The 21,994-nt window shown below is 39.8% G+C and overlaps 1 protein-coding gene across 1 annotated transcript in view; it reads left to right on the forward strand.

Moving 5' to 3' along the window:
- The window catches only part of RFX4 (regulatory factor X4), a 74,692-nt gene that overhangs the window by 19,655 nt on the left and 33,043 nt on the right, over positions 1–21,994 (forward strand). Inside the window, exons 5-10 of the mRNA XM_063394862.1 lie at positions 626–749; positions 11,694–11,755; positions 16,394–16,607; positions 17,450–17,527; positions 19,352–19,515; positions 21,492–21,592. Of these exons, the coding sequence (XP_063250932.1) occupies positions 626–749; positions 11,694–11,755; positions 16,394–16,607; positions 17,450–17,527; positions 19,352–19,515; positions 21,492–21,592 (743 nt within the window). The remainder of the gene's footprint in view (positions 1–625; positions 750–11,693; positions 11,756–16,393; positions 16,608–17,449; positions 17,528–19,351; positions 19,516–21,491; positions 21,593–21,994) is intronic.

Here is a 21,994-nt window from a genome sequence, read left to right on the forward strand (position 1 = left end):
TGCCTGCTCATATATTTGACATATAATTTAAAATTTTATAGTTGTATATTTCTGAAAGGTAGAAGAGGATGTTATTTCACTGGAGTTTTTTCAGCATTGTATTCAGATTGTGGTTTCTTTTTGTTTTTTCACTTTGCCCATAAACAATAGCCAGAAAATAAGATTTGCACAATAAGATTTTGTGGGCATTCTTGAGTATTAGCAAATTATTTGCTTTAGCCATACCTGCTTCCTCAAGATAAGAAATTTTTCAGCTGGATAGGTGTAAAAAGAGTGTCATGAACCAAAGGTGATGTGTTCTGTAAAGGAGAGAATGCTTCCCCTCAGTGAATATTTACTGTTTTGTAGTTGTACATATGTTTGTTTACTGCAGGATGCTATTAGGGTATAACAGATTGCTGGCAACTCACAGCCTATGGTTTTGATAGCAAGTGTGAACCAAACGAAGCAAGTAAGTATTATGGGAATGAGATGGAAGGAGCACTTAGGAACAAAGCATACAAAATTTAGTAGACAAGAGGAAGTCAGAATGTAGGGTCTTAAAAGGTGAAGCTTTTTATACTGTTTACCATGCAGGACATCCAACATACTTGCAGTTCTCTCTGTTTGATATTTGCTTTTTAAGGCTGGAGGAGAACTATGAGATTGCAGAAGGTGTTTGCATTCCTCGAAGTGCTCTCTACATGCATTACTTGGACTTCTGTGAGAAAAATGACACACAACCTGTTAATGCTGCCAGCTTTGGGAAGGTAAGTCTAAACTGCAATGACACCTTCAAATGTCATCTGGTTCAGGTGAACTTGTATTACTGAAAATAACGGAATCTTTTACTGTTAGAGACAGAGGTGTATGAATGAAATCTCCTGTGTATTCAAGTTATAGGACAAAGGCTGAGACTATAAGTATTTTGATGGTTGGAATAATTTCTAACCATGGCTAGGCTCCAGAGTACATCAGTCCCCAGCCTAGCTGATGGTGCATGGTACAAAAAATTGGCAGGTAAAATTGAATTGGAAGTTGAATACAAGCCAGCATAAACACATCTGCATTATGACCTGCACTGCTTAAACAAATGTATAATTTTTAAAAACAGAAGAGTAAAATTGAGTTCTGGAGCATATCTGTGCCATTCTTGTAAGCATGATATGGAGATCCATGAATTAATGATATCAAATGATGCGGCAAATTCACGTAGTGGAGTACAATGCCTCCAGGTGTGAAAGCCCAGAAAGCATCCAGCTGCTTTTGTGTGTGCACTGCAGGTACAGGCTGCCAAGCTATCCAAGTTATCTTTTCACTGTGATTCCTCGTGCTTCCCTTTCCAGTCCTGCCCTAGGAAGAGCCACCCTGGTTAAGTCCAGATTCACAGTGGAGATGCACTCCTAGCCCAGACACAGCTGGGCATCATCTGGGTGTGAGCAGTAAAGCTCTGCACGGGTAGCAGACGTTAATAACTGGCTAGAAGGTTACGTAAAGTTTGTATTTTGGATTTGCTGGTCAGGTAATATTTTCCTCTCAGTGAAAAACAGGATGATATTTAAAACTGAAATTCTACCATAGATTGTGTCACAGACCTTTAAAACCTGTGGGCTGTGAAAAAATCAAACCATAGAGTTTGCCACTGTTTTTGAAATGCTTGCAAACATGAATCTGAAGCCCACTGTCCCGCAAGCTGTTCTCTTTCAGTATTTGCAACACTTATTCTATAGAAGTTCTGGGCATTTAAAAAAGGAAAAATGTTTCTAGGGTAAGTGCCTGTGTAAAGAGTAGGTGAAGGATGTATTTAATTAAGTGACATTTTCTGTAGTGCATCTTCAGGCAGGCAGTTTGGCAAGGAAAATGAAGTGTGCCATGTTGTAACATCATTATTATGTTTGTTGTGTCTTGAAGACCTGCATAACTCAGTAGATTCTGTGTCAGGTTTCTGTTTAAATACACTGCAGAATTGTGAATGAAGTTGTTCATTGTACATATTATTGCTACCAAGTGATAAGTGTAGTGGCAACATGTAATTTAAGAACAGTGAAAATAAGAAACAGATTTCATGCAGGCTCACACATTTAGAACATGGCTCAAATTTACACAATGCTATTTCTGCTGCTGCTAAAAACTTCCGCAAATTGTAAGGTGTAAATATTCCAGAATTATCCCATCAGAACATAAATTTACCAGGGATTTCACCATTTATCTGTATGTAGCAGTTTTATTACACTTTTCGATACTTCATCCCCCTTCTCTCCTGCCTCTCATACATAGACCTGTTCACAGGTAGGAGTCTCTTGACCTAGCAGAACAGGTACTATGACTTCCATCTAAAAATCACAGCATTCCAATGTGTTTTTCATGTGCTGTGGTCCAAGTGTTTTCCTCTCTGTTGCAAAGGAGTTCTGAAGAAGTGTTGCATGGAAATTTTCACCTTTTTTTGTGGAGAGGAAGGAAGCCAAACACAATCATCATGGTACTGTTTCACACTGGTACTTTGGGTGGCCATAACTTCTGCATCTGGGAACTTGCACTTCTGCACTAATGTATGTCCAGCAACTTCAGACAACAGGGGGGCAAATATTGATGTGGAACCAGCTTCTCCACGTGCAGAAACCTGAGCAGACCCCCACTGATTATTTCCAGCCTGTTACTACTAACAAAATGTACTGCACAGGTACAGAGATCTGCAAGGCACATCTGAATTCTCTCAATAGCTTGCAGTCAGCTTCTCCTTTGGAGCACATACATGTATGAAGTTTGTGACTCAAATACAATATTGGCAAGGTGAGTTGCATGGATGCCTTGAAGGCAGTTGAAGCAGTGAAATAGGTGCTATTGAAGGCATTCTGCACTTAGCTGCTGCAACAGAGACCCTAGGCATGTTTGTCCTCATTGGGAAACATCAGGAGCCCTGCAGCTGTCATCTCCTCTACAGAAAGGAGCCAGTTGTTTCGTGAAATTTTAGACAGCTTGCCTTTCAGTAGACCACATTGAATTTATAATTAATTTCTGAACTTTAGCTCTGTGGGCAATGTTAAATATTAAGGCTTTTTCTTTAACAAACTGGCAGTTTGTAGAAAGAGACATGGGGTTCAGCACATTAAAACAAACTGTAATAAGTAACAGCTTTTTCTATTAAACTTCTAGGACATGGACTAGACCTCAGACACTTTGTAATATTGCATTAATGATACCGAAATTGGTCTGGGGAGTAGCAAGATTAGCAGAGAGACAGTAATAAGGACTGTTTTTTGAGGAAACCAAGCTAATAGCAATTAAAGGAACAAGAAGAGCAAAGAACAGAAATACTGCATAAGTAAACACCTTTAGAAAAGCAACCTGTACTCCTAAGCCACATAAAGAATATATATAAAATCAGGAATACTCTAATATGGCTATTAATGGGATATTAATATCATATTTCTCATATGACAAAGGGAGCTGTAACTTTGTTAGTCAAGATTTTAGTGTTTTACTCACTCATTTAACATGCAAAAATTACAGGCAGTTTTATCTACACCAGCATTTGCCAATCTGCTATCCTACCTAGTCTGTCATTATAGTACTTATTTTCTGCTAAAGACAGGACCCATCATTCTTTTATATACCTTAACTAAATAGTAATTAGGGAGGGCCCTGTAATTCGGTGGTTACAGCTCAGGATCAAGTGCTGAGTCCAGCTATAGACTCCTGCTCTTGCTGTAGACATCCAAGCATATTATATTTTGGTTTTGTGCAAAAGTGAGGCAGAAAAAGTAAAGATGTTCCATGGAACCAGTGAGAAGGCAGGGCAGGTGTGTCACTGAGTTATTAACAATTACATGTTGCATATGAGAACAAGCTCTCTCGCAGTGAACGTGCTGAGACTGTGAATTAGTCTGCAGGCAGAAGGAGTGAAAGCCCTGTTGCTGAGGTCACTTAGAAAGGACAGCAGCCTTGTGCCCCTCAGCCCTGTGCTGCAAACGCCTTGGACTCTGCACTGGGACTTTGGGGCTCTTGAGAGCAGTTTAAGGTGTTTCCAGCTGAAAGTTCTGGCACTGCCTGCTGCAGGGAAGGTTTTGGATGTATGTTTGGTTTGTATGTTTGTTTTGGGTTTTATCTGAGTAACATGTTAACATTAAATGCTGGTGATTATTAACACACTGTGCAAAGAATTATGGTGGATGATGATTCTGACTTCTCATTCTTACTGGGTTTAATTGCAAAACCTATATAATTCTGAATAAGGGCCCTCATCAAATCAAAAAGCAGGAATGTTTTGAGCATTTCCAAAGCCCTCAGTAGCTATTGTGTAGGGGTGGCTGCCATAAGACTCTCCTGGCTCCACCACTCTGCCCAGCTGTTAGCTGGATTGGCAGGTTTTTGAGCTTCTCTTTCACTTTTATTTCCAACACTGATTTTTGTTCTTGTTTCTTTAGTGACCCTGTGTGTACACTTTTTTTTTTAGTCAGGACCCTTGAAGGGCCCTCATAATCTTCCTCATGTGCAGCGATCTCTCCCATCTCCACGTCCTCAGTTCACTGCTTCAAATTTACTGGGCAGTGCTGCTTTCCCTGCCGTGCCCTGCCATAGCTCTCTCCCGGAACACGGAGTGACTCCTGCTGAAACCGCTTTGCATCCTCATGATGCCGAGTTCTTCCCAACTCCCATGTGCCCCCTGGAGGATAAATACTTTCCTCTTCTGGTTTTTGTGGGTTTTCCCCTTTTCTTTTGGGGCTTTCCTGCCATGTCTTTTGACAAGCAATAGTAAATTAATAATTGAAAAGGAAGGTTGCTGACACTTCTCAGGGTGGTTCTCCCCCAGTCTGAAGTCTCTTTACATCATTTTGGCATCTTAAAGAGGTTTAATATGGATGCATGCTCACGCAGATTTTGTTGCTCCCTGACTGGCTTTGCTGTAAGTGAAAATTACATTCCAGTGAATGCATTTCAGTACATAAAGGGCAAAGTCCGCAACAGACTTGTAATGTTGGTTAGGAAAGAACATTCTTTTTCCCAATAGTTTACTTTGCTCCAGGGAGGTACAAGCTGTACCAGCCAGACTGCTTTTTCATCAGGATGCACTGTCTCTATGCCCAGAAGTTTTGCTTGCAGGACTGTTCTCCAAGTATGACTAGGATAAACAAGATTTATAGTCTCTTGCTGTCATACTATATGATTTTAAAGTTTGAAAAGGGCAGAAAAGACCTTTATTGAAACCTCTTTGATAATGACATTGCAAATGTGATTGCATTCTGATTTGTCTTTGTATTGAAATGTACATATCAGGGAATTGCTGGCTGTTGTTCCTAATGAGATACTTCTCCTGAAGATGTGGTTTTTATTTCTTTACTCTCAATTTGCTCTTAAGCAGCCTCAATAGTAACTGGTATAGCAAAGCCAAATTTACTCCTAGTACTCTCTTCTGATAGATTAAAGCAGCACTTGCTCTATTATGAGCAATTTCTGCAACACTGAATGCAAAAATAGAACTGGGGCAAAAATCAACTTAAATGTGAGGATGTGATGTCTCTTATTGCACTGAATCAGTCTGTCAGTGCTATCTGAGCAGTCCCCAGTTTTCCTTCATCCCTTTTCAACAGCTAGGATTCCTGACTGAAGAACAATTACCCCAGTATGAGTTTTCTTCCCAATTCTGAATCTTCTAGGCCAAGCTCCTCTAACGAGACCATAATAGCACAAGTCCTGCAGAAGCAAGCAGTCATGCTGGTGTGGGGAATGGTGATCCTGCAGTGTAGCTGGAAAGGTCTTTGCTCCCCTGGCTCTACTCAGCTGATTCTTGTATTATTGAATGTTGCTGACTATTGCCTTTTTCTTCTTGAGCTTGAGGAGTGAGCAAACCAGTAAGGACACCTCGGTTTCTCTGGAGAGACTTTTCTTTTCTCAATGCCCTACAGCAGTGGGATTTCTAGTGTCTTTGCCACTTCAGGCATCTGGCTTCCAGTTAGGCCTTAAGCATGAAGTGGCCCCAGGGCTGCTTTACCTCAGCCTTGTCTACACGTCCCAGAGGCCGTGCTTACAGCACAGGGTCTGCCAGGGTGCAGGGATCCTGGCACTCAGCCTTTTCCCACAGATAGGCTGGGGGATGGCAGGCAGTGTGCTGGCACCAGTACAGAGCAGGGCGAGTTGGGCAGGGTTTGAGTTCTGCTTGGCTTCAGCAAGTCAGCACCAAAAATGGCTGCACCTCAGCTAAGGACTGAGGCAGAACACTCAGTGCTTGCAGCTTTGTTGGGATGCAGTAATCTGTTTGATCATGCCTTAGGCTGAATTCTGCCTGGCCAGAGGAACTGCTGAAGGATATTGTTTGACATGGATGAATTTGAGGAGAGGTCTTGTGAGCTTCATTGTAGCATCCAGTTCAGTTGGAGTTTCTCACAGGATCTAATCTCCGTAGCAGACAGTTGGGCACAGACACTAGAAAAAAGGCCAGAAGATTTTTCTGCCTTGCTTTGCAGTTTCAGTTGAGCCGTATCAGTGCTAGAAACAAGTTCTTATCCTAGAGCTAGACCATGCCCTATTCTAAAACTTAGGAAAGTAAGTGGAAAGAAATGGGAAGGTTATTGAATCTTAACAGACAACAGGTCTGCAGTCAAGAGTACCGAGCCTGTACATTGCAGACTTCCCTCCTGGCCATGCAAATAAACAATCAAGGGGCAGAGAAGGTACAGACACAGTCACGCCTCTTCTCCACAGTTTGGTGGATTTGAGAGACAGAAATGGTGTTTTGAACTACTTTGATTATCCCTATCAGTGGATATTTCTTGGTGCAATTTTTCTTGACCATTTCCTCAAGGCTATATGATGTTGAATCAGCCCCAAGCCTCTTTGAGCTGAAAGGAACCTCAACACAGGTGTTAATAATAACACGTGTCTCAGAACAGGATTTTGAAAAGCACTGAAGCAGATGGGGAAACCCTGGAACAACCCAGCTGGAACATTCAAAGACGAATGAGCCAAAACCCCTTTCACATGTAAGGTTGAGGACATCAGTGTTGCCTGTGTTTCACAGCAATGAGAATAAGGAAAGCATATCTCTGTAAGAATATAACTGTTTGGTATCACTGACTTCTTTGCTGCTGCCATGGCAAAACACCACAATAGAAGCTGGTAAATAAACACATCTTCTATACCTGACTTCATAAAAGAAAAGCATGCTGTCTACATATGGGACCTGAAACCTGAATTGAGAGAAACAGAACCAGCCCTGTTATGAAGAATTGTTATGGGAGGAAAGAGAATTTATTCCATGGCATGCAGAATCTCTCTAGAATCTCATAGCGCTAGTAAGTGCAGAGCCAGGGATCCGTTTCTCATTCTGGGACTGTGCAATTGCTGGGCTGCAACCTAATTTGATCTTATTTCTCTGCTTTGTGAAGTTCTGGAAGCAAGGCTAGAATTATGTCAAGTAGAAAGGAATGTGAGTAATGAAGAATAACATCCCTCCAGATCAGGTGCACTAACAAAATGATCATGCCTTTTGAAAGGCAGAAATTTAAATTATTCAGCAAAAAGACTTCTAAAAGCCATCCTCTGCCTTTTGTCCCAGAGGAAAACTCAATATTTTGACAAAGGAGGAAGGAAAAAAGTTACTTCAGAAGTTTCCAGGTGTCTCTGGTTTCTTCCATCCTTTTTTGTTTGCGTGAAGACAGACACATAAGTTGCTTTATAAGATTTCTTTTCCCTGATTAGTTTTAACTATCATAGATGATTTTAGATGGAATAACTGGGAAACATAGAGTTCAGAGTTTGATAGTGAATGCGATGAGGAGTGATGGGTCACAGCGTAGTGGTGAAAGCAGAATCCCCATGCACATGGCAGAATGTTTGGAATAAGGTGATCTTTAAGGTCCTTCCCAACTCAAGCCATTCTGTGATTCTGTATTTCCTCATTTTAACGCTAAGCCTGGATCTGCTTTCATTGTAATGTTACAGTTCTGGAGATATGGGGGGAAAGGCAGTGGCAGAAATGACAGCTGGCAGTAATCAGGTTGAAGGAATGCACCCTTGGAGCCATTTGTGTGTAACAGAACAGCTCCTGCAGGTAGCAGTGCCCAAGGTTAAAAGATTGTGCAGACTCTAATACAGACCCTTACAGAAGAATTTTTCTAGTTGTTGCTCATAAAGTTTTCTGTGTTTTACATGGATGTTCAAGTAACCTATTTCATTTTTATTGCCGTAAGAATGACCAAAAATACAAGTAACTAGATATTTGAGTTTATACAGACACTTCTGCTAGGTCTAAAAAGCTGAAATGGGATAAAAATCCCGTTATCTCCCCATGTGATCTACCTGCACATTCCAAAAACCATTTGTCAGGATTGCCTGCAGCAATATTAAACAAATCCTGACCTGGATATACTAGTCCTCTGAAAACGGTAAACTATCTATATGTTGTTCTATAATGTAATGGCTTCTGTCTGCATCTTATGTATGCAGTAGGCACTCACCAGAGGATGAAGCAGTTCTTAATATTATTGATTTTAATCAAGAAAGGCATAGAAGATCTTCTGTAGGCAGAAGGCAAGATCATGTCTTAAGCAGAGTACAGAGAAAAGAGAGAGAGAACACACTAAAGTTCAGTAATTGAGAAAGAAATTTGAGGCACATTTTTTTCTGAGGCTAATGTAGTAGGAACAGAAGCTATTTCCATGTGAAATTCCTGGTCTACCTCTGTTTCAAAACCAGAAAGCCGGGTAGCCTAAAATAATGCCCAACAGTCAAAACAGCCATGTAACTTAGGTGAAATTGTACTTAGAAAATGTAAAACCTCCACCATTTTACTCAGCAGATCTTACAGGGCAGCTGGAATTATGGTCACTTTGGAGAAGTGTGAGATGAAATTTTAGCTCTACTGAAGAACAATGGTAAAAGCTCTGTTCACTCCAAAATTCCCTTGAATACCACCCATGAGATCTTTTTACCACAGTTTCTGTTGAGAAGCCAGAACTGCTGTGAGAACAGGGACTTTCCATTCAGAAAGCAGCTCAGACTGCGTGGTCTGGTCTTGATTCATTTGCTTGTGCAAACCTCACTGCACTGATGGGAGGAAGATGATCCAATTTGGTTTTCAGATCCAAACCTAGATTTCCACGTCTGACAATTAGAACCCACTTCCCTCCCCACACAACTGTAAAATTAACACATTTTGTCTATAGGTTTTTAAAAGTTAATAAACATTAAACCAAGTATGACATATTTGTGCAGTGATTTTTCAGGTTGACAATGATTTAAATTTTTAAAACCCCACATACTGGGTTCTCTGCCTTTTCCACTGATTTCAGTACACAGTGAACTCCACTTTGTCCTGCCTGATCTGACTTCTTCTCCCTTTTCAGGGTAATATTTCTGCCTTTACCAGTATCATTGCACAGAGATTTGCATAAGCATAGCTGAATGTAAACACTTATATGAACAGAGAGTTCTTTTAGTACTTGACTTGTTTTATTTCAAACACAGACATTAACAACCATGCATATGTGTACAAGCACCTAGGTGTAAGTATACCATGTTATATTTTACATAAGCAGCATTAGATTAAAAAGTCCTGATTTTTTTTCCAAAGCTTTGCTTTGGAAAAATTATTCTCTTGTTTTGTTTTGTTTTGTAAATTACTGGGAAATAATGTTTTAAGTGATGCATACTTTTAAGATACATTCTGAGGGGTGTATCTCCTTTCAAATGTGCTGGATTTGAAAAAGAAACAAAGAAAAGAAAAAGGGATCATCTGATCAACTGCTTCATTATTATTCTCTTTTCCTGATCACCTCTGCCCTGGTATGTAGAAAATTGGCTGATTTATTTAAATTCCAGTAACTCCCATGGCATATGGTTCATAAAGTAGCATTTACAGTGTGCATTGTAACACTTCACTGTTACTAGAAAGACTTGAAAGTAATATGGTTTGATGCTGTTCCAAAAGGAAAAATAGAGCAAAACTATCTTTAATATTAAGTCAACTGCTGTAAGAGCAGCTTTTGGAGAGGGGTAGTATTTTCTGAATGACAACTGACACAAAAAACACTCCCAAAAAACCAATCAAAAAACTAACACAACCAACCTTTAAAAAATCCCCTAGCCCAAAAAAACCCTCATCCTCAGAAAATAGTTCTTCAACACTGCCTTTTTTCCCACAGCCTTGTGGAGCCCCCAACCCTGTCTGCAGAAAATGAAAGAGAGAGGGGTGGGATTAATGTGTAATTAAAGGGAATTTGGAAGGCTGAGATGTTGCGGAATGTTAGATCAGTAGCTGGAACAGCATGTGGTGTTCTTTAGGCAGGCTTCATTGAATCCATACAAAAAAAGAAAGAAGGGCTGCTTGCCTGTCTGCTCATTTATCAAACAGCTAGGCTGAACTTTCACAGCTCCACAAAAGTGTTTTACTGTTTGCTGAAGTTTTGCTCCAGAAATTAAAGCTGAACAACTTAGTGACTCTGAGTCTTTGCTGCATTTTTGACATCAGCCACCCTGTGCAAAGCTCTTGGAAACCAACACAGGTCAATTTTTACATTACTCTAAGGGAAGATGGTTGTACCTTTGCTAAAGCCCCTCAAAAAGTACTGAAGAAATGGTCAAATATGTGACATTGTAATGTCTTTATTTATATAGTACCTTTTGATCTAAATACATGTTCCAAAGCTTTCAGTCATCAATCAGGATTAAATATTTATCATGGTGGGAAAATGGCTAATAGAAAAAAATCTATATTATTTAATCAATTGAAATTGACTTTGTTCCTAGTTGAACAGTTATATTCCATCTTGCAGGCTTGTCTTCCTCTAATCTTAGCTGGTGTTACCCCCAAATAGGAAGCATTTATCAATTTATGTAAGAAAACCACAATTAGAATAGATTACAAACTTTGAAAGGGAGTGACTCCTTCGCAAGTAAATCTTCAAGGCTTACTGCAGTTTTTATTGCATCGCTGTTCTCACAGAAAACTTTCCCTCCTACTGCAGGACCCCAGTGAGAATGTGGTTCAATCCTGTGAGGTGCTGAGCATCTCCTTTCTAGCAACAACTGCAAAGCTTTTCCATCAGGATTAGCCTGGTTGATAGAGGCTCTGATGACTCAAGGCACAATCTACATTCATTGATTTATTTCTTTAAATGCAACTGGCACTGAAGGAATTGTTCTTTTAATGTCTGCTAACACACTAGAGGTTGGATTCTTGGTGATATCCTGCTGTTTCTGAGATCCACTTGTTTTCCATAGAGGATAAACTGATTATGAGGTATCTTTAAAAATGCCATGATGGGTTTTCCTTGGTAGAAATGATGCCCCTGTCAAATACCAAAATCTTTTCAGGGAATCATCTTTGAGAAAAATAAGGGTTTCATGGCAGGTTTGTGAAGGTCTGTAGAGAACTTTGTTGATCCCCCCAAGTGACATAAATAAGTAGTAAGGCAATTCTAATTACAGTCTTCCTTAGTTTAGAGGCAGAACTGATCTTAGATTTTTAAAGAAATATGTTATACTCAAATAACTTCTGAAAGCATTTAAATTAATAGTAGTTAATGGAATTATAGTGAAGTTTAAAATCTCTTTCCCCTCTTTCAGTAATGGAAAAAAATCAAGAGCTTTGTTTCTGGTTTCTCCTATCACATATTTTATTGGTTTTTCTGCTTTTCTGTCTTAAAAGTCCATATTAAATTGAGTGTTGGTAAATGTGCTTTTCTATTACTGTTAATATCAGTTCTATTTATTTGCAGATAATAAGACAACAGTTTCCACAACTAACTACAAGAAGACTTGGAACAAGAGGCCAGTCAAAGTAAGCAGTGTATGGTTTTATCATCTCTGACAGGGCCCCATCTGGCTCTGGCTTTCCAGAATGGGGAATAAGAACAGGGAATTATTTGTGCAGTTGAGGACTTAAAAACAACTTTGATGGAGGTTCTATTGTAGTCTTTATAGACTCAGCAGTCTTTATAGATTCAGCAGTGATCCTGCAAAGGTGGTCTAATGGAGCCCTTTGACTGATTTGATTTGCAGTATTTTCCATACAGTTTTTCATCTCAATTCACTTTACACAATGTAGAGGACATTCACACTCAGGAGTAATGGAGCCACTGTTGGAGGCTGGGAAATAACAACTGGTTAGCATCATGTTTTAGGCTAGAGAACAAGTGTCAGAATGCACTTTAGAATTCAGGTAGGAACTGAAATTGTCCACCTAAACTGAAATAAACCACCATTTAACCACTGTATTTAACCACCATTTCCCCCATGTAACAAAATCCAACATACCTTTAGGTGATTAAATAACTAGCTTATTGCCTTGCCCAAAAGATGGTATTTTCTGAAAACACTTCATCCTAATTCCAGACTGAGAAACTGATTCAGAATGCACTTCCTGGGGTATTTGACTTTTTCCTGTTGTTGATAAGATGTGATTCTACCAATTTATGTAGAGGATACAGTGATGTTTTTACACTTTTTTCTGCTTGTGGACCCCAAGAAATTTTTCCAGGGGAGCTTTGAATCTTTTGGTGGCAAGTATAAAGCCCCTCACATAATAAAATCTGCTTTTCTTGATTAGCTTTCACAGAATCCTACAGAGTAGCAAAAGTGGAGTGTCTTGGATCACAAGTGAAAAAATGTGGAAGGGGGCATGAAAATGTGAGATGGTGTGTTTGCAAAATTTTGTTGGTAAAGCTTCTCTTTCAAAGTAAAGCCTGAAAACCACAGTATGGCTAAATGCTGAGAATGAAATATGCTATTAAGACTGTGCTTACATACTAAAGTTAGAATGACCTGCTTTTTAAAGAATAAAGAAACTGAGATGCTAAAAGAAATGCCATTAAAGACAAATTTACTGTGCTCTTCTAGTAAGTGGTCCATACCAAGCAGTATTTCTTTGATGAGACAAAATTCTTCCACCCAGCTTGATATTTTCGTGGTTTTCATAATTATGTTTTCTTTTTCTAGGGCAGACATATTTAAGCAGCTAATTGAAGATTTGATTTTGGGAATGGTCCCAAATGCAAATTCAGAGTTGCCATAACATCACTCCTCAAAGCCACCAGAAATCTCTCAGGTGGAAATTCTGAGCTAGCCCAACAGTACACTAGGAAAGTGTGATAGGACCATAATCAGAGAGACAGGATTTAGTACTGAATAGAAGTTTTGTGGAGATTCATAAAGACAGAGTGAAAGTGTGTACAGGTTGCTTTGTGGACACATTTATATGAGTACTCTGTATTGGCTATCAAATCATCCTGGCACCAGCTACAACTTTTGTTACTTGTCCTTCCATTTAATATAAGGAGTGAGTGCTGCTTTATTCCCAAAGTGGAGCTCCTCCCACAGCTCCAGGAGTCTCTCAGAGGGCAAGATGCTCTTGATCTGTTGACTAGGGGTGTCTTGCACCTCCAAAAGCTGTCTCTTTACTCTCACTGGGACTTAAAATTTCTTGCATAATTTCCCCCAACCTGCCTGCCTGTCAGAGCAGCTTTCATGTCACATACTCCTTTCATGCTTGTGCAGTGGTTCTGCTCCCTATCTAGCAAGTAAGGGGTTTCTGTCATATACACAGAGACTACCTGCATGCTATATTTTAAGATAAATACTCTCCTTGGTAGACCCAGCACAGCTGTAACTGAGCTCTGGTTTTGTTTTCAGAAACATCTGACTGCATTCCAGTTAAGTGTTACGTAAAGAAATTACTTTAGGCATTAACACTTCAGTCCCTTTATCACCAGCTGTGCTGACCAATTGCTGCCAGTATTATTTTCATTCTGCTTCCCTGCTACTGCCAAAGGAAATTCATCCGTAGATGTGGTTAAGATTATCTGACTTCACAATGTTCTGCCTTCAGTCTTTTTATAGCATGGCTGCCCTGTAACATTACAAAGTTCAGAGCTACAATGTGCTGTAGTCTTGCTCATCAGTTCTGAGCTTTCTGTTTTGCAGCTGGTTTATTGATGTGAGCATGCAGCTGTTCTCTGTCATACTGAGCTTAAAAACAGTTCCACCACAGGTGAGCCGTGAGAAGGCAGCTGAACATAAAAGCCAATTTCTTTCTGTACTGTAGTCTGCAGCTCTGCAATTTGGTACACGAGGTGTGAGTTAAACCAGTGGAAGCCACATGATGTGAAGGGAATTTTGCTTTTCTTTAAAGGATTGCTGTATATAACAGATCAATGAGAGTAAAAAGCATTTAACACAAAAACTATTTTGTTGTTATTCTTCTACATATCAAACTTTCAAGCCCTGTTTATTGAGCTAAGTTGATTTTTTTTCCTGATAAAAAAAAAAAAAAAAAAAAAAAAAAAAAAAAGGAAAAGAATCTGTGTAAACTACTCCAGTGAGTTTTTGCCCTTTGGGATAGTAAAATTACTGAAAGAAGCAGCTATGTAGAAAAATTTTGGAGTCAATTTTGCTACTGCTGTCTGTATGGTTTTGAAGCTACATGGAAACCTCTTTTATGCAGTTTACTACCAAGTGAAATATACCAGGAATTAAACGCTGCCCAGTGAAATTCTACTACATTTTCCAGGCTTGATTTTTTTTTAAGACAAAACTTGATACAAGACTGACTCCTGTTCAAATGATACAAGCCTTTCAGTCCTGGTTGCTCAGACTTTTTCCCTCTTCCTGCCTTTCCCTGAGCAATTTGTGCTGCTGGCTCCCTAGAGCATTTCCTTTTGGGTTCCCCAGGTGTAGCACACAGGTCATGAGTGAGTTTTATGGCTCTTATGTGCAGTGCTGGCCTGGCAGCTGCCAGGGACTAAACTGGGCACTTAAACCAAGAGCTGGAGGTGTTACCATTCAAGCTAAAAAAACAAAGCCAAACTTCCACAGTGGTGTTCTAACAACTTGCTATTAGTTACCTGTAACAGGTTAGGAACAGTCTGGAGCCCAGTTTCTTGTATAGAATGCATATTCTGCCCTAAGCTCTGATGGCAAAATTTGGAGCCAATACTGTTGCTTTCTCAGGTATTGAAGCTAGGAAATTCCACTCATACCATGTCAGTGTAATGTTTTAAGTTATGTCACTTGGATTATTCAATATAAAGTTCAAGATAGCTTTTATTTTTAAGAGAAAATAGGGAATGTCCTTGGTGGGTATGGCCAGGAGCCATGTACTAAAAATTTGCTCCAACGCCTCAGGCCTCCTCTCAGCCCATGTCTGCTGATAGAAAAGTTTGGGCTTCCAGCTCTTTGCCACGGTTTTCTGCTGGGGATTATGACATGCACTGGTCTATGAGTGAATGACTGTGAGTGGAAAAAGGGAAAAGTCACTGGTTAGTTTAAACTACCATCACTTACATGCTACTCTTTAATTAATTTGATTGATGACCTTTGTAAAACTGCCTCAAGTGAATTTGTGTCTATTTGAATGAACACAGGTGGTGGCAGCACTCTGGAATTTTAAGTGACTGAAGAGTCAAAGAAGCATCCAGAGAGGGAAACTTCTTGTGCCATCATAGGGGGATCCAGAAGAAAGTGTCTCATGATGATCTGATAGGCTTTTGATAGGCTATAAGGAGAAAAGTGGAGGACCATTGAAAAGTCTGTGTAGGATTTGGCTGAAGCAAAAGTATACCAGCAATGCAATCTCATGATGCCTTTTGTAATCACTATTAATTTAGCTGATGAGTTGAGTGCCTGCAGCTAAGAAACTGAAATAAAAGTTAGGAAATTACAGAAGGACTAAGATAAAATATCTGCTGCTTTGATGCAAGAGTTTCTCTTGATAACCAGTGCTTCCACCAGCACCTGTAATAAAGCTGATAGCTTTAAAGAGTGGTAGCTCAAGCTTGTGCCCCAGAGACAGAGTTATTGCTGTGTCCTCTCCCTTGCCGACCAAAGCCCAGTGCTGATGCTAGGGTATGAGGCAAATAATTGGAACTGTACATTTCCTGCCACTCATTTCTTTCCAGGACAAGCCTTTCCCCTGCCTTCTTGCTGAAGTGCTTTCAAATTTTGAAACATTTCTCATCAACTCGTTTACAGTAACAACTTACAATTTTCAGGGACCAAACCAGCCCTCAACAGCCTGAGAATCAGGGAGCTGAAATAAGAGAGCGGCCAGTCCAGAGGCTCTGTACCTCTGCTTATTGGTGAACTAAAGGAGCAGCTGCACAGCAGAGCTCTGCCAACACGTAGCTTTAGGATGGGTTTTTATTAAGAAGTTAAAAAATGGAAGTACATCATTTTCCTGCCCTAAAACAGAGTCACCTTACTTTAGCACCAGGAATGAAGATTTGAAGCTCAGTATATTACGACAGTATTCTGCTGCTGAATCAATGCTTGTTAATAATGTATAAACTATTGCTCTGTCTATTTTGCTGTAGAAATTGTTTGCTGTAGAAATCATTTGCATTATCAGTTTCCCTTGCCTCTGTATATTTTTCTTTAATTTTCAAACAATCTGCTTTATAAAATATACATCTCTATGTATCAGGTACCATTATTATGGAATTGCAGTGAAAGAAAACTCCCAGTATTATGATGTGATGTATTCTAAAAAAGGAGCAGCCTGGGTCAATGAAACAGGAAAAAAAGAAGTAACCAAACAGACAGTGGCATATTCACCACGATCCAAACTGGGAACATTGCTGCCAGAGTTTCCAAATGTCAAAGATCTAAATCTGCCAGCCAGTCTGCCAGAGGAGAAGGTAACGCTTTGGAAATCTTTTCTCAGCTTGTCTTGGTTTCTTTTTTTCCCCTGCTCTGGATGAAAGCTCTGTCTAATATATAAAGACTTTAAACTAGAGTAAGTTTAATAATGCTTTGACTTGATTTATGGGGGGCTGAATTACTTCATCTAATAGGAAGAAATACCTTCCCTTAAAAAGGGGAGCTGACATTATCAGCTGTACAATATTTCTAATGCACATGCACTTTTTACAAAAGTTACACTACATACAGTAGGGCAGCTTTTAAAATTAAGTGATGTTTGAGGGCAACTTTTAAAATATGTTACAGCCCTCTAATCTGTGAACACACTCGATGGCAAACTGGCAAACAGTTCTAATGCTTTCTTGAGCAGAGAGGGATTTAGTGCATTTCTTATTCTTCTAGACTAGACATTCAGAGAGTCTATCTGCACGTATGACAAAAATTCTCTGGCTCCTGTTGGCTGAGCTTGCTAGGTTTCTGGTTCTATTCACATGTGTAGTATCAATGTGAAGTAGACAAAAGAATAGGGGTTTTTAGTTCTTTATGTCCTAATTAGGGCCACATTCTCGTCTTTGATCTCACTGAGGCTTTTTGCTCCTCTTACATTTGAAGAATCCTATTGACAGAAAAATCCATGAATTCAAAGGGAGAATTTACTTTTGAGAAGAAAACTCATCTTACAGCTAATCTATGTACATTTTAACTGATTTTGTTATTTTTGCAGTTGTGCATAGATAAGAAGAAAAGTTGCTTTTTCTGTGCTCTGCGTTCTGATATTTTAGAAGTGGATTTCTTAAAGCAGAATGATCTTTTGCGTGTCTCCCTCATTCTTTTTCAGGTTTCGACCTTTATTATGATGTATAGGACTCACTGTCAGAGGATACTAGACACTGTAATAAGAGCAAACTTTGATGAGGTATGGTTAGAAACTGCAGTTGCAGTTTAATGATACATAAGGTATCAATGGATTTGAGAGCTTATTTTGTATGTTATATTACAGACTTAGGGGTTTGTAGTGCTCAATGCTTTTCAGGAGCAAGGAACAATAGCTGACTTGGGTATCTAATATGTGACTGATAGCACTAAATCTCACTTATAATGCTGGGTGAGTTGGAGCAACAAAAGCAATGAGAATGTTTTTCCCTCTGTTCTCCAGCAGGATTAAGGTAGCAATATCCCCTTACAAGATGTTGGACAATCCAGTTCTTACAACTTGAGAAGTGTGTCCACCACAGCTTTTCAAAGCTTTTTGTTGGGACTGAGCCATCTGAAGGAATTCCTCTGAGTGCTCCGCAGAGCCAGGGCAGGTGTCACAGCAACAACAGTGGGCTCTGCTGGTCTGTTAACAACGATGCAGAGTGGTGGGGGGATTACAGCCTCCCAGATATCCCAGAGAGCCATGGCTAAAGTGTCCAGTTGCTCAGCTGTACTGCAGTGCAGCTAGGAACTCACACATACCACTCAGCAGTTAAAACCACCCCTTAGAGATGGATAAGGCTTGTACCTGCTCATACCTGACTGAATCTGAGGGGGTTCTGGCAGTGCACGCAGACAGCTCTACAATTAGAGCTGAAAAATGAAACATGACTGTAATGCAAGCAGGTTTGTATTACATGGGAAGATGGCTCCTTATCTAGGATAACAAATCTGGCTGTAGAGATACTGAGGACCTGATTCAAATACGATACTCAGATCGTGGGGAAAAAAAATCAAAAGAAATGGGTCTTTTGACTCTGTGTTCTGAGCAATAGGAAAAATTCCTTGCTTTTCTTCTTCTTACTGCTTAATTCTTACACTCTTCTGGTTCAAAGCTGGTTTTGTACCTTTGTACTGAGTCTAGAAGTTTCTGTGTAAGAAAAATACCTGACACATTCAGGAAATTTAGCTGGGTGAGTCTCAGAATAGTTTCTTAAGAGCAAGACGCTATATTTTATGAGGCTTATCAGGATCTATAGTAGGGAAGGGGCTGAGCAGCAACAATATATAAATGGCAAATACTCTTTGCTACATGTGGTGTGGTTGCTTACTTCACTACAGATTGCATGCAGAAAGTTATCATTCGGAGCCCTGTGGAACTGATCATATTATTCTCTGAATAACATCATTATTTCCTACATTAAAATTTTCAGAGTTATATTTTGCTGTGTCTGAAGTCTCTCCCTTATTTTCTTTTTTTTCTTTTATTTTGCCACTTTTTCTCCACTTTCCTTCATAGTGGAAGAAAGATAAAATCCAAAAGTGTAGTGTTTCTTTCCGAAGTAAAGACAGAAAATGGTATATTGACCCTAGTAACCATTTGCTAGCCTCCTCTCCCTCCCTCCCTCCCTCCCTCGCTCCCTCCCTCCACCAAGGCCTAGATTGCATTCCTTTGTAAGGAGGGACAGAGTGCAAAGAGAGAGAAAAAGACTTGCCATGTGGAAACCAAAGAGTTAAACTCATCAGCCACTGATGGAAGGTAAAAAGGCAGAGACTCCCATGGGTGTCTCTACTGTAGTGACACAAAGACTCCCTGTCACCAACCCCAAGTGTCTCCTCACCCTTTGGTTGATTATCCCTTTGTGTGCTGTGTTACAGCACGAGCCTGTCTAGTTAAGGAACATGCCTTGCCTGTGTTGCACCCCATTAGTCCAGCTCTGGGATTAAAACAAATACTGTGTAAGCAGGATCATGTAAAGAGAATGGCATTTGTGGCCTTTGATTATTTTAATTTTAACATTCCTGCTTCTTCTTGTGATTGCAGGTTCAAAGTTTTCTTCTGCACTTTTGGCAAGGGATGCCTCCTCACATGCTGCCCGTTCTGGGTTCTTCAACTGTAGTGAATATAGTGGGAGTTTGTGACTCAATTCTGTACAAGGCAATTTCTGGAGTTTTGATGCCAACGGTACTACAAGCCTTACCTGACAGGTAATGACCCCCTCTAGCTCTGCTGTCTTTGTTATATTTCTTTTCTTCAAGAATGACACCAGTTCTCGGAGACCTGCTTGCTGCCACCCATTTTCTGACTTTAAATCACAGTGTCATTTGAAAGGAGTTGATGAGCTTACATGTTCCTGAAAAGATGTTCAGATTTTAACAAGACTTGTATTATGAAAAACTTGGGGAGTTAGGGGTTTTTATGTGATGAAGGATACCACCTTCTTTTTTTTTTTTCTTAAAGTTCAGCTAAACCCAAACTAAATTCACTTTTCCAATCTGTGTGGTAAATTTCAGCTGCTCTCTTCCTACCTGACATTCACGTGAGTCCAAGAATCCTTGTTTGTAGAGTAAAGCAGGACAGAGATCACCAATCCATAGCAAAAATAGTAGTCACTGAGTGCAGTCAACTTATTTTCCCATCTGGTTTTACATATATGCACATCAGGAAGCCATCTTTTTCTAAATAGTCTTGTACACCTTTAATATTATTTGACTGATATGTTCTTGACATTGAGAAATTTGTTAAGAATATTGTTCTAGGAGTTTTTTACTGGTACTATGTGTTAGTCCTTAAGATTTTAAAATGCCTCTAGTCAAGTAAAATGTTATACTGATGTTACTCTGCTCTCTTACCTGCATTTCATGATTGCTGAAGTGAAAGTATTTTAAACAAGAAATCTGCTAGAAGCATGGGTTGTTCTTGATAGGACATGTACATTTTTACAGGCTTTGCCCCTCACCCCCCCCCAAATCTATTTCATTGGAAGGATTAAACAGAACAGCAGTCCTTTTCTCAAGCTGCTTAGTTCTTTCATAGCAAATAAGGAGAGACTTGAGTGTGAATATAGACTTTTGTAATGCATATAAAGGGCCAGATTGTGGCTATTAAGCCATAGCCTGCACTGGAGGGGGTGAAGAAGGGTCTCATTGCGATGGAAGCTCCTGAAGGAAATCTTGCTGACTCAGCCAGAATCCTCTGAGATACTTCCTGGGAACAAATTCTGACTATCCAGAAAAGGCACTTTTTAGTGAGCCCAGCAGTTGTCATCCATGCCCTGTTCTCTTTGCGTGTTTTTGTGGAGCAGAGCAGGCTGATGGCCATGTTTATTTTACCACCTCTGTTGTCCGTGTAGTGTGCTAGGAGTACAAACAGAAAAAGCTTCTTGGTTGAAAGGGGGAAATTCCTTGTATCTTTTCTCTCTCGTTTGTGCATTTCTAACAGTGCTGCAGGCAGTGCAGCATTGTCTGTCAGAACCAACTCTTAGGACCCTCTGCACAACACTCTGCAACTCTTCCTGGTAACTGTCATTTTTTACTGAGGATTCCAAAGAGAAGAGCAGAATGAGCTGCCTACCAAGTTTAACAGGAAATGCTGGAACCATCAGGAAAGGGTATCAAGAGAGAGGAGAGAAATTTCACTTGTCTGGGGAAGTTCCAGTCCTGTGCAGGGCTAAGCAGGCAGGTCCTGCTCCACCTCCAGCTCCCCGACCTGTGTGGGCTTGGCCTGAGAATTCCTCCTCTCCACCACCATCACTCACTAACTGGCTCTGGCCTGCAGCAGAGTTGGTTGTTGCTCCACTTGAATATCTCCTTGCACATCTGTATAAATGTGGACACAGCCGAGCTGAAATCCAAAGTTTGATTTATTGTCTTCTTTAAACGGTTGTGAATTCATATTTATAGAGAGCGAGAATGATTTTATTTAAAATAAAAATACTGTTTGTAAGTATCAAAGCAATGCTGTACAGAGATGTGAGGTTTTGAACACGATGATAAATTTTGCTTTTCTTGCAAAAGTTGAAAGAAGTTTCAGAAGTCTTTCTTCATGCCTACAAACTGAAATATGTTAGCAGCTCTGCATAATAATGAGCTGTAAATAAACGACTCATGGTCTTCACCACATTCACAGCTTTTATGGTACAATTCACAGAGTAAACATGATGTGACGTGATTCCTTTTTTCAGTTTGACGCAGGTGATCCGAAAGTTTGCAAAACAACTGGATGAGTGGCTGAAAGTAGCTCTCCACGATTTACCAGAAAACCTACGAAATATCAAATTTGAGTGTATGTATTGCCCAATCTCTCTCCTGTTGAACTGGGATGGACAATGTTTATTGATTCCAAATGAACTGGAAGTGAGACTAGTATTCTTTCAGGAGTTAAAACCTGTCATCATTATAAATCTTGCATTCACTTAGAATCTCCCCTTGTTCATGAGAACCAATCTCATTCAGTGAAACGAGTCACCACACAAAATGAGATTTTCTTTTCCTTTCTTGTGGGTTCTGATAAGAAATTAATTTTGTTGATAGTAAGCAAATATTAAGGATGATATTAGGCAAAGAAAATTATTAAACCTTTAGGCTAGCAGAATTTGAATACAGCTTGAGGCCCTTGCTCAAAAAAGTGCCAGAGTTAGAAATGAAGGAGATCAAATTACCCTGTCACCACAGGAAAGGGCACTAG

Source organism: Prinia subflava, chromosome 4, assembly GCF_021018805.1.
Source record: "Prinia subflava isolate CZ2003 ecotype Zambia chromosome 4, Cam_Psub_1.2, whole genome shotgun sequence".
Classification (NCBI taxonomy): domain Eukaryota; kingdom Metazoa; phylum Chordata; class Aves; order Passeriformes; family Cisticolidae; genus Prinia; species Prinia subflava.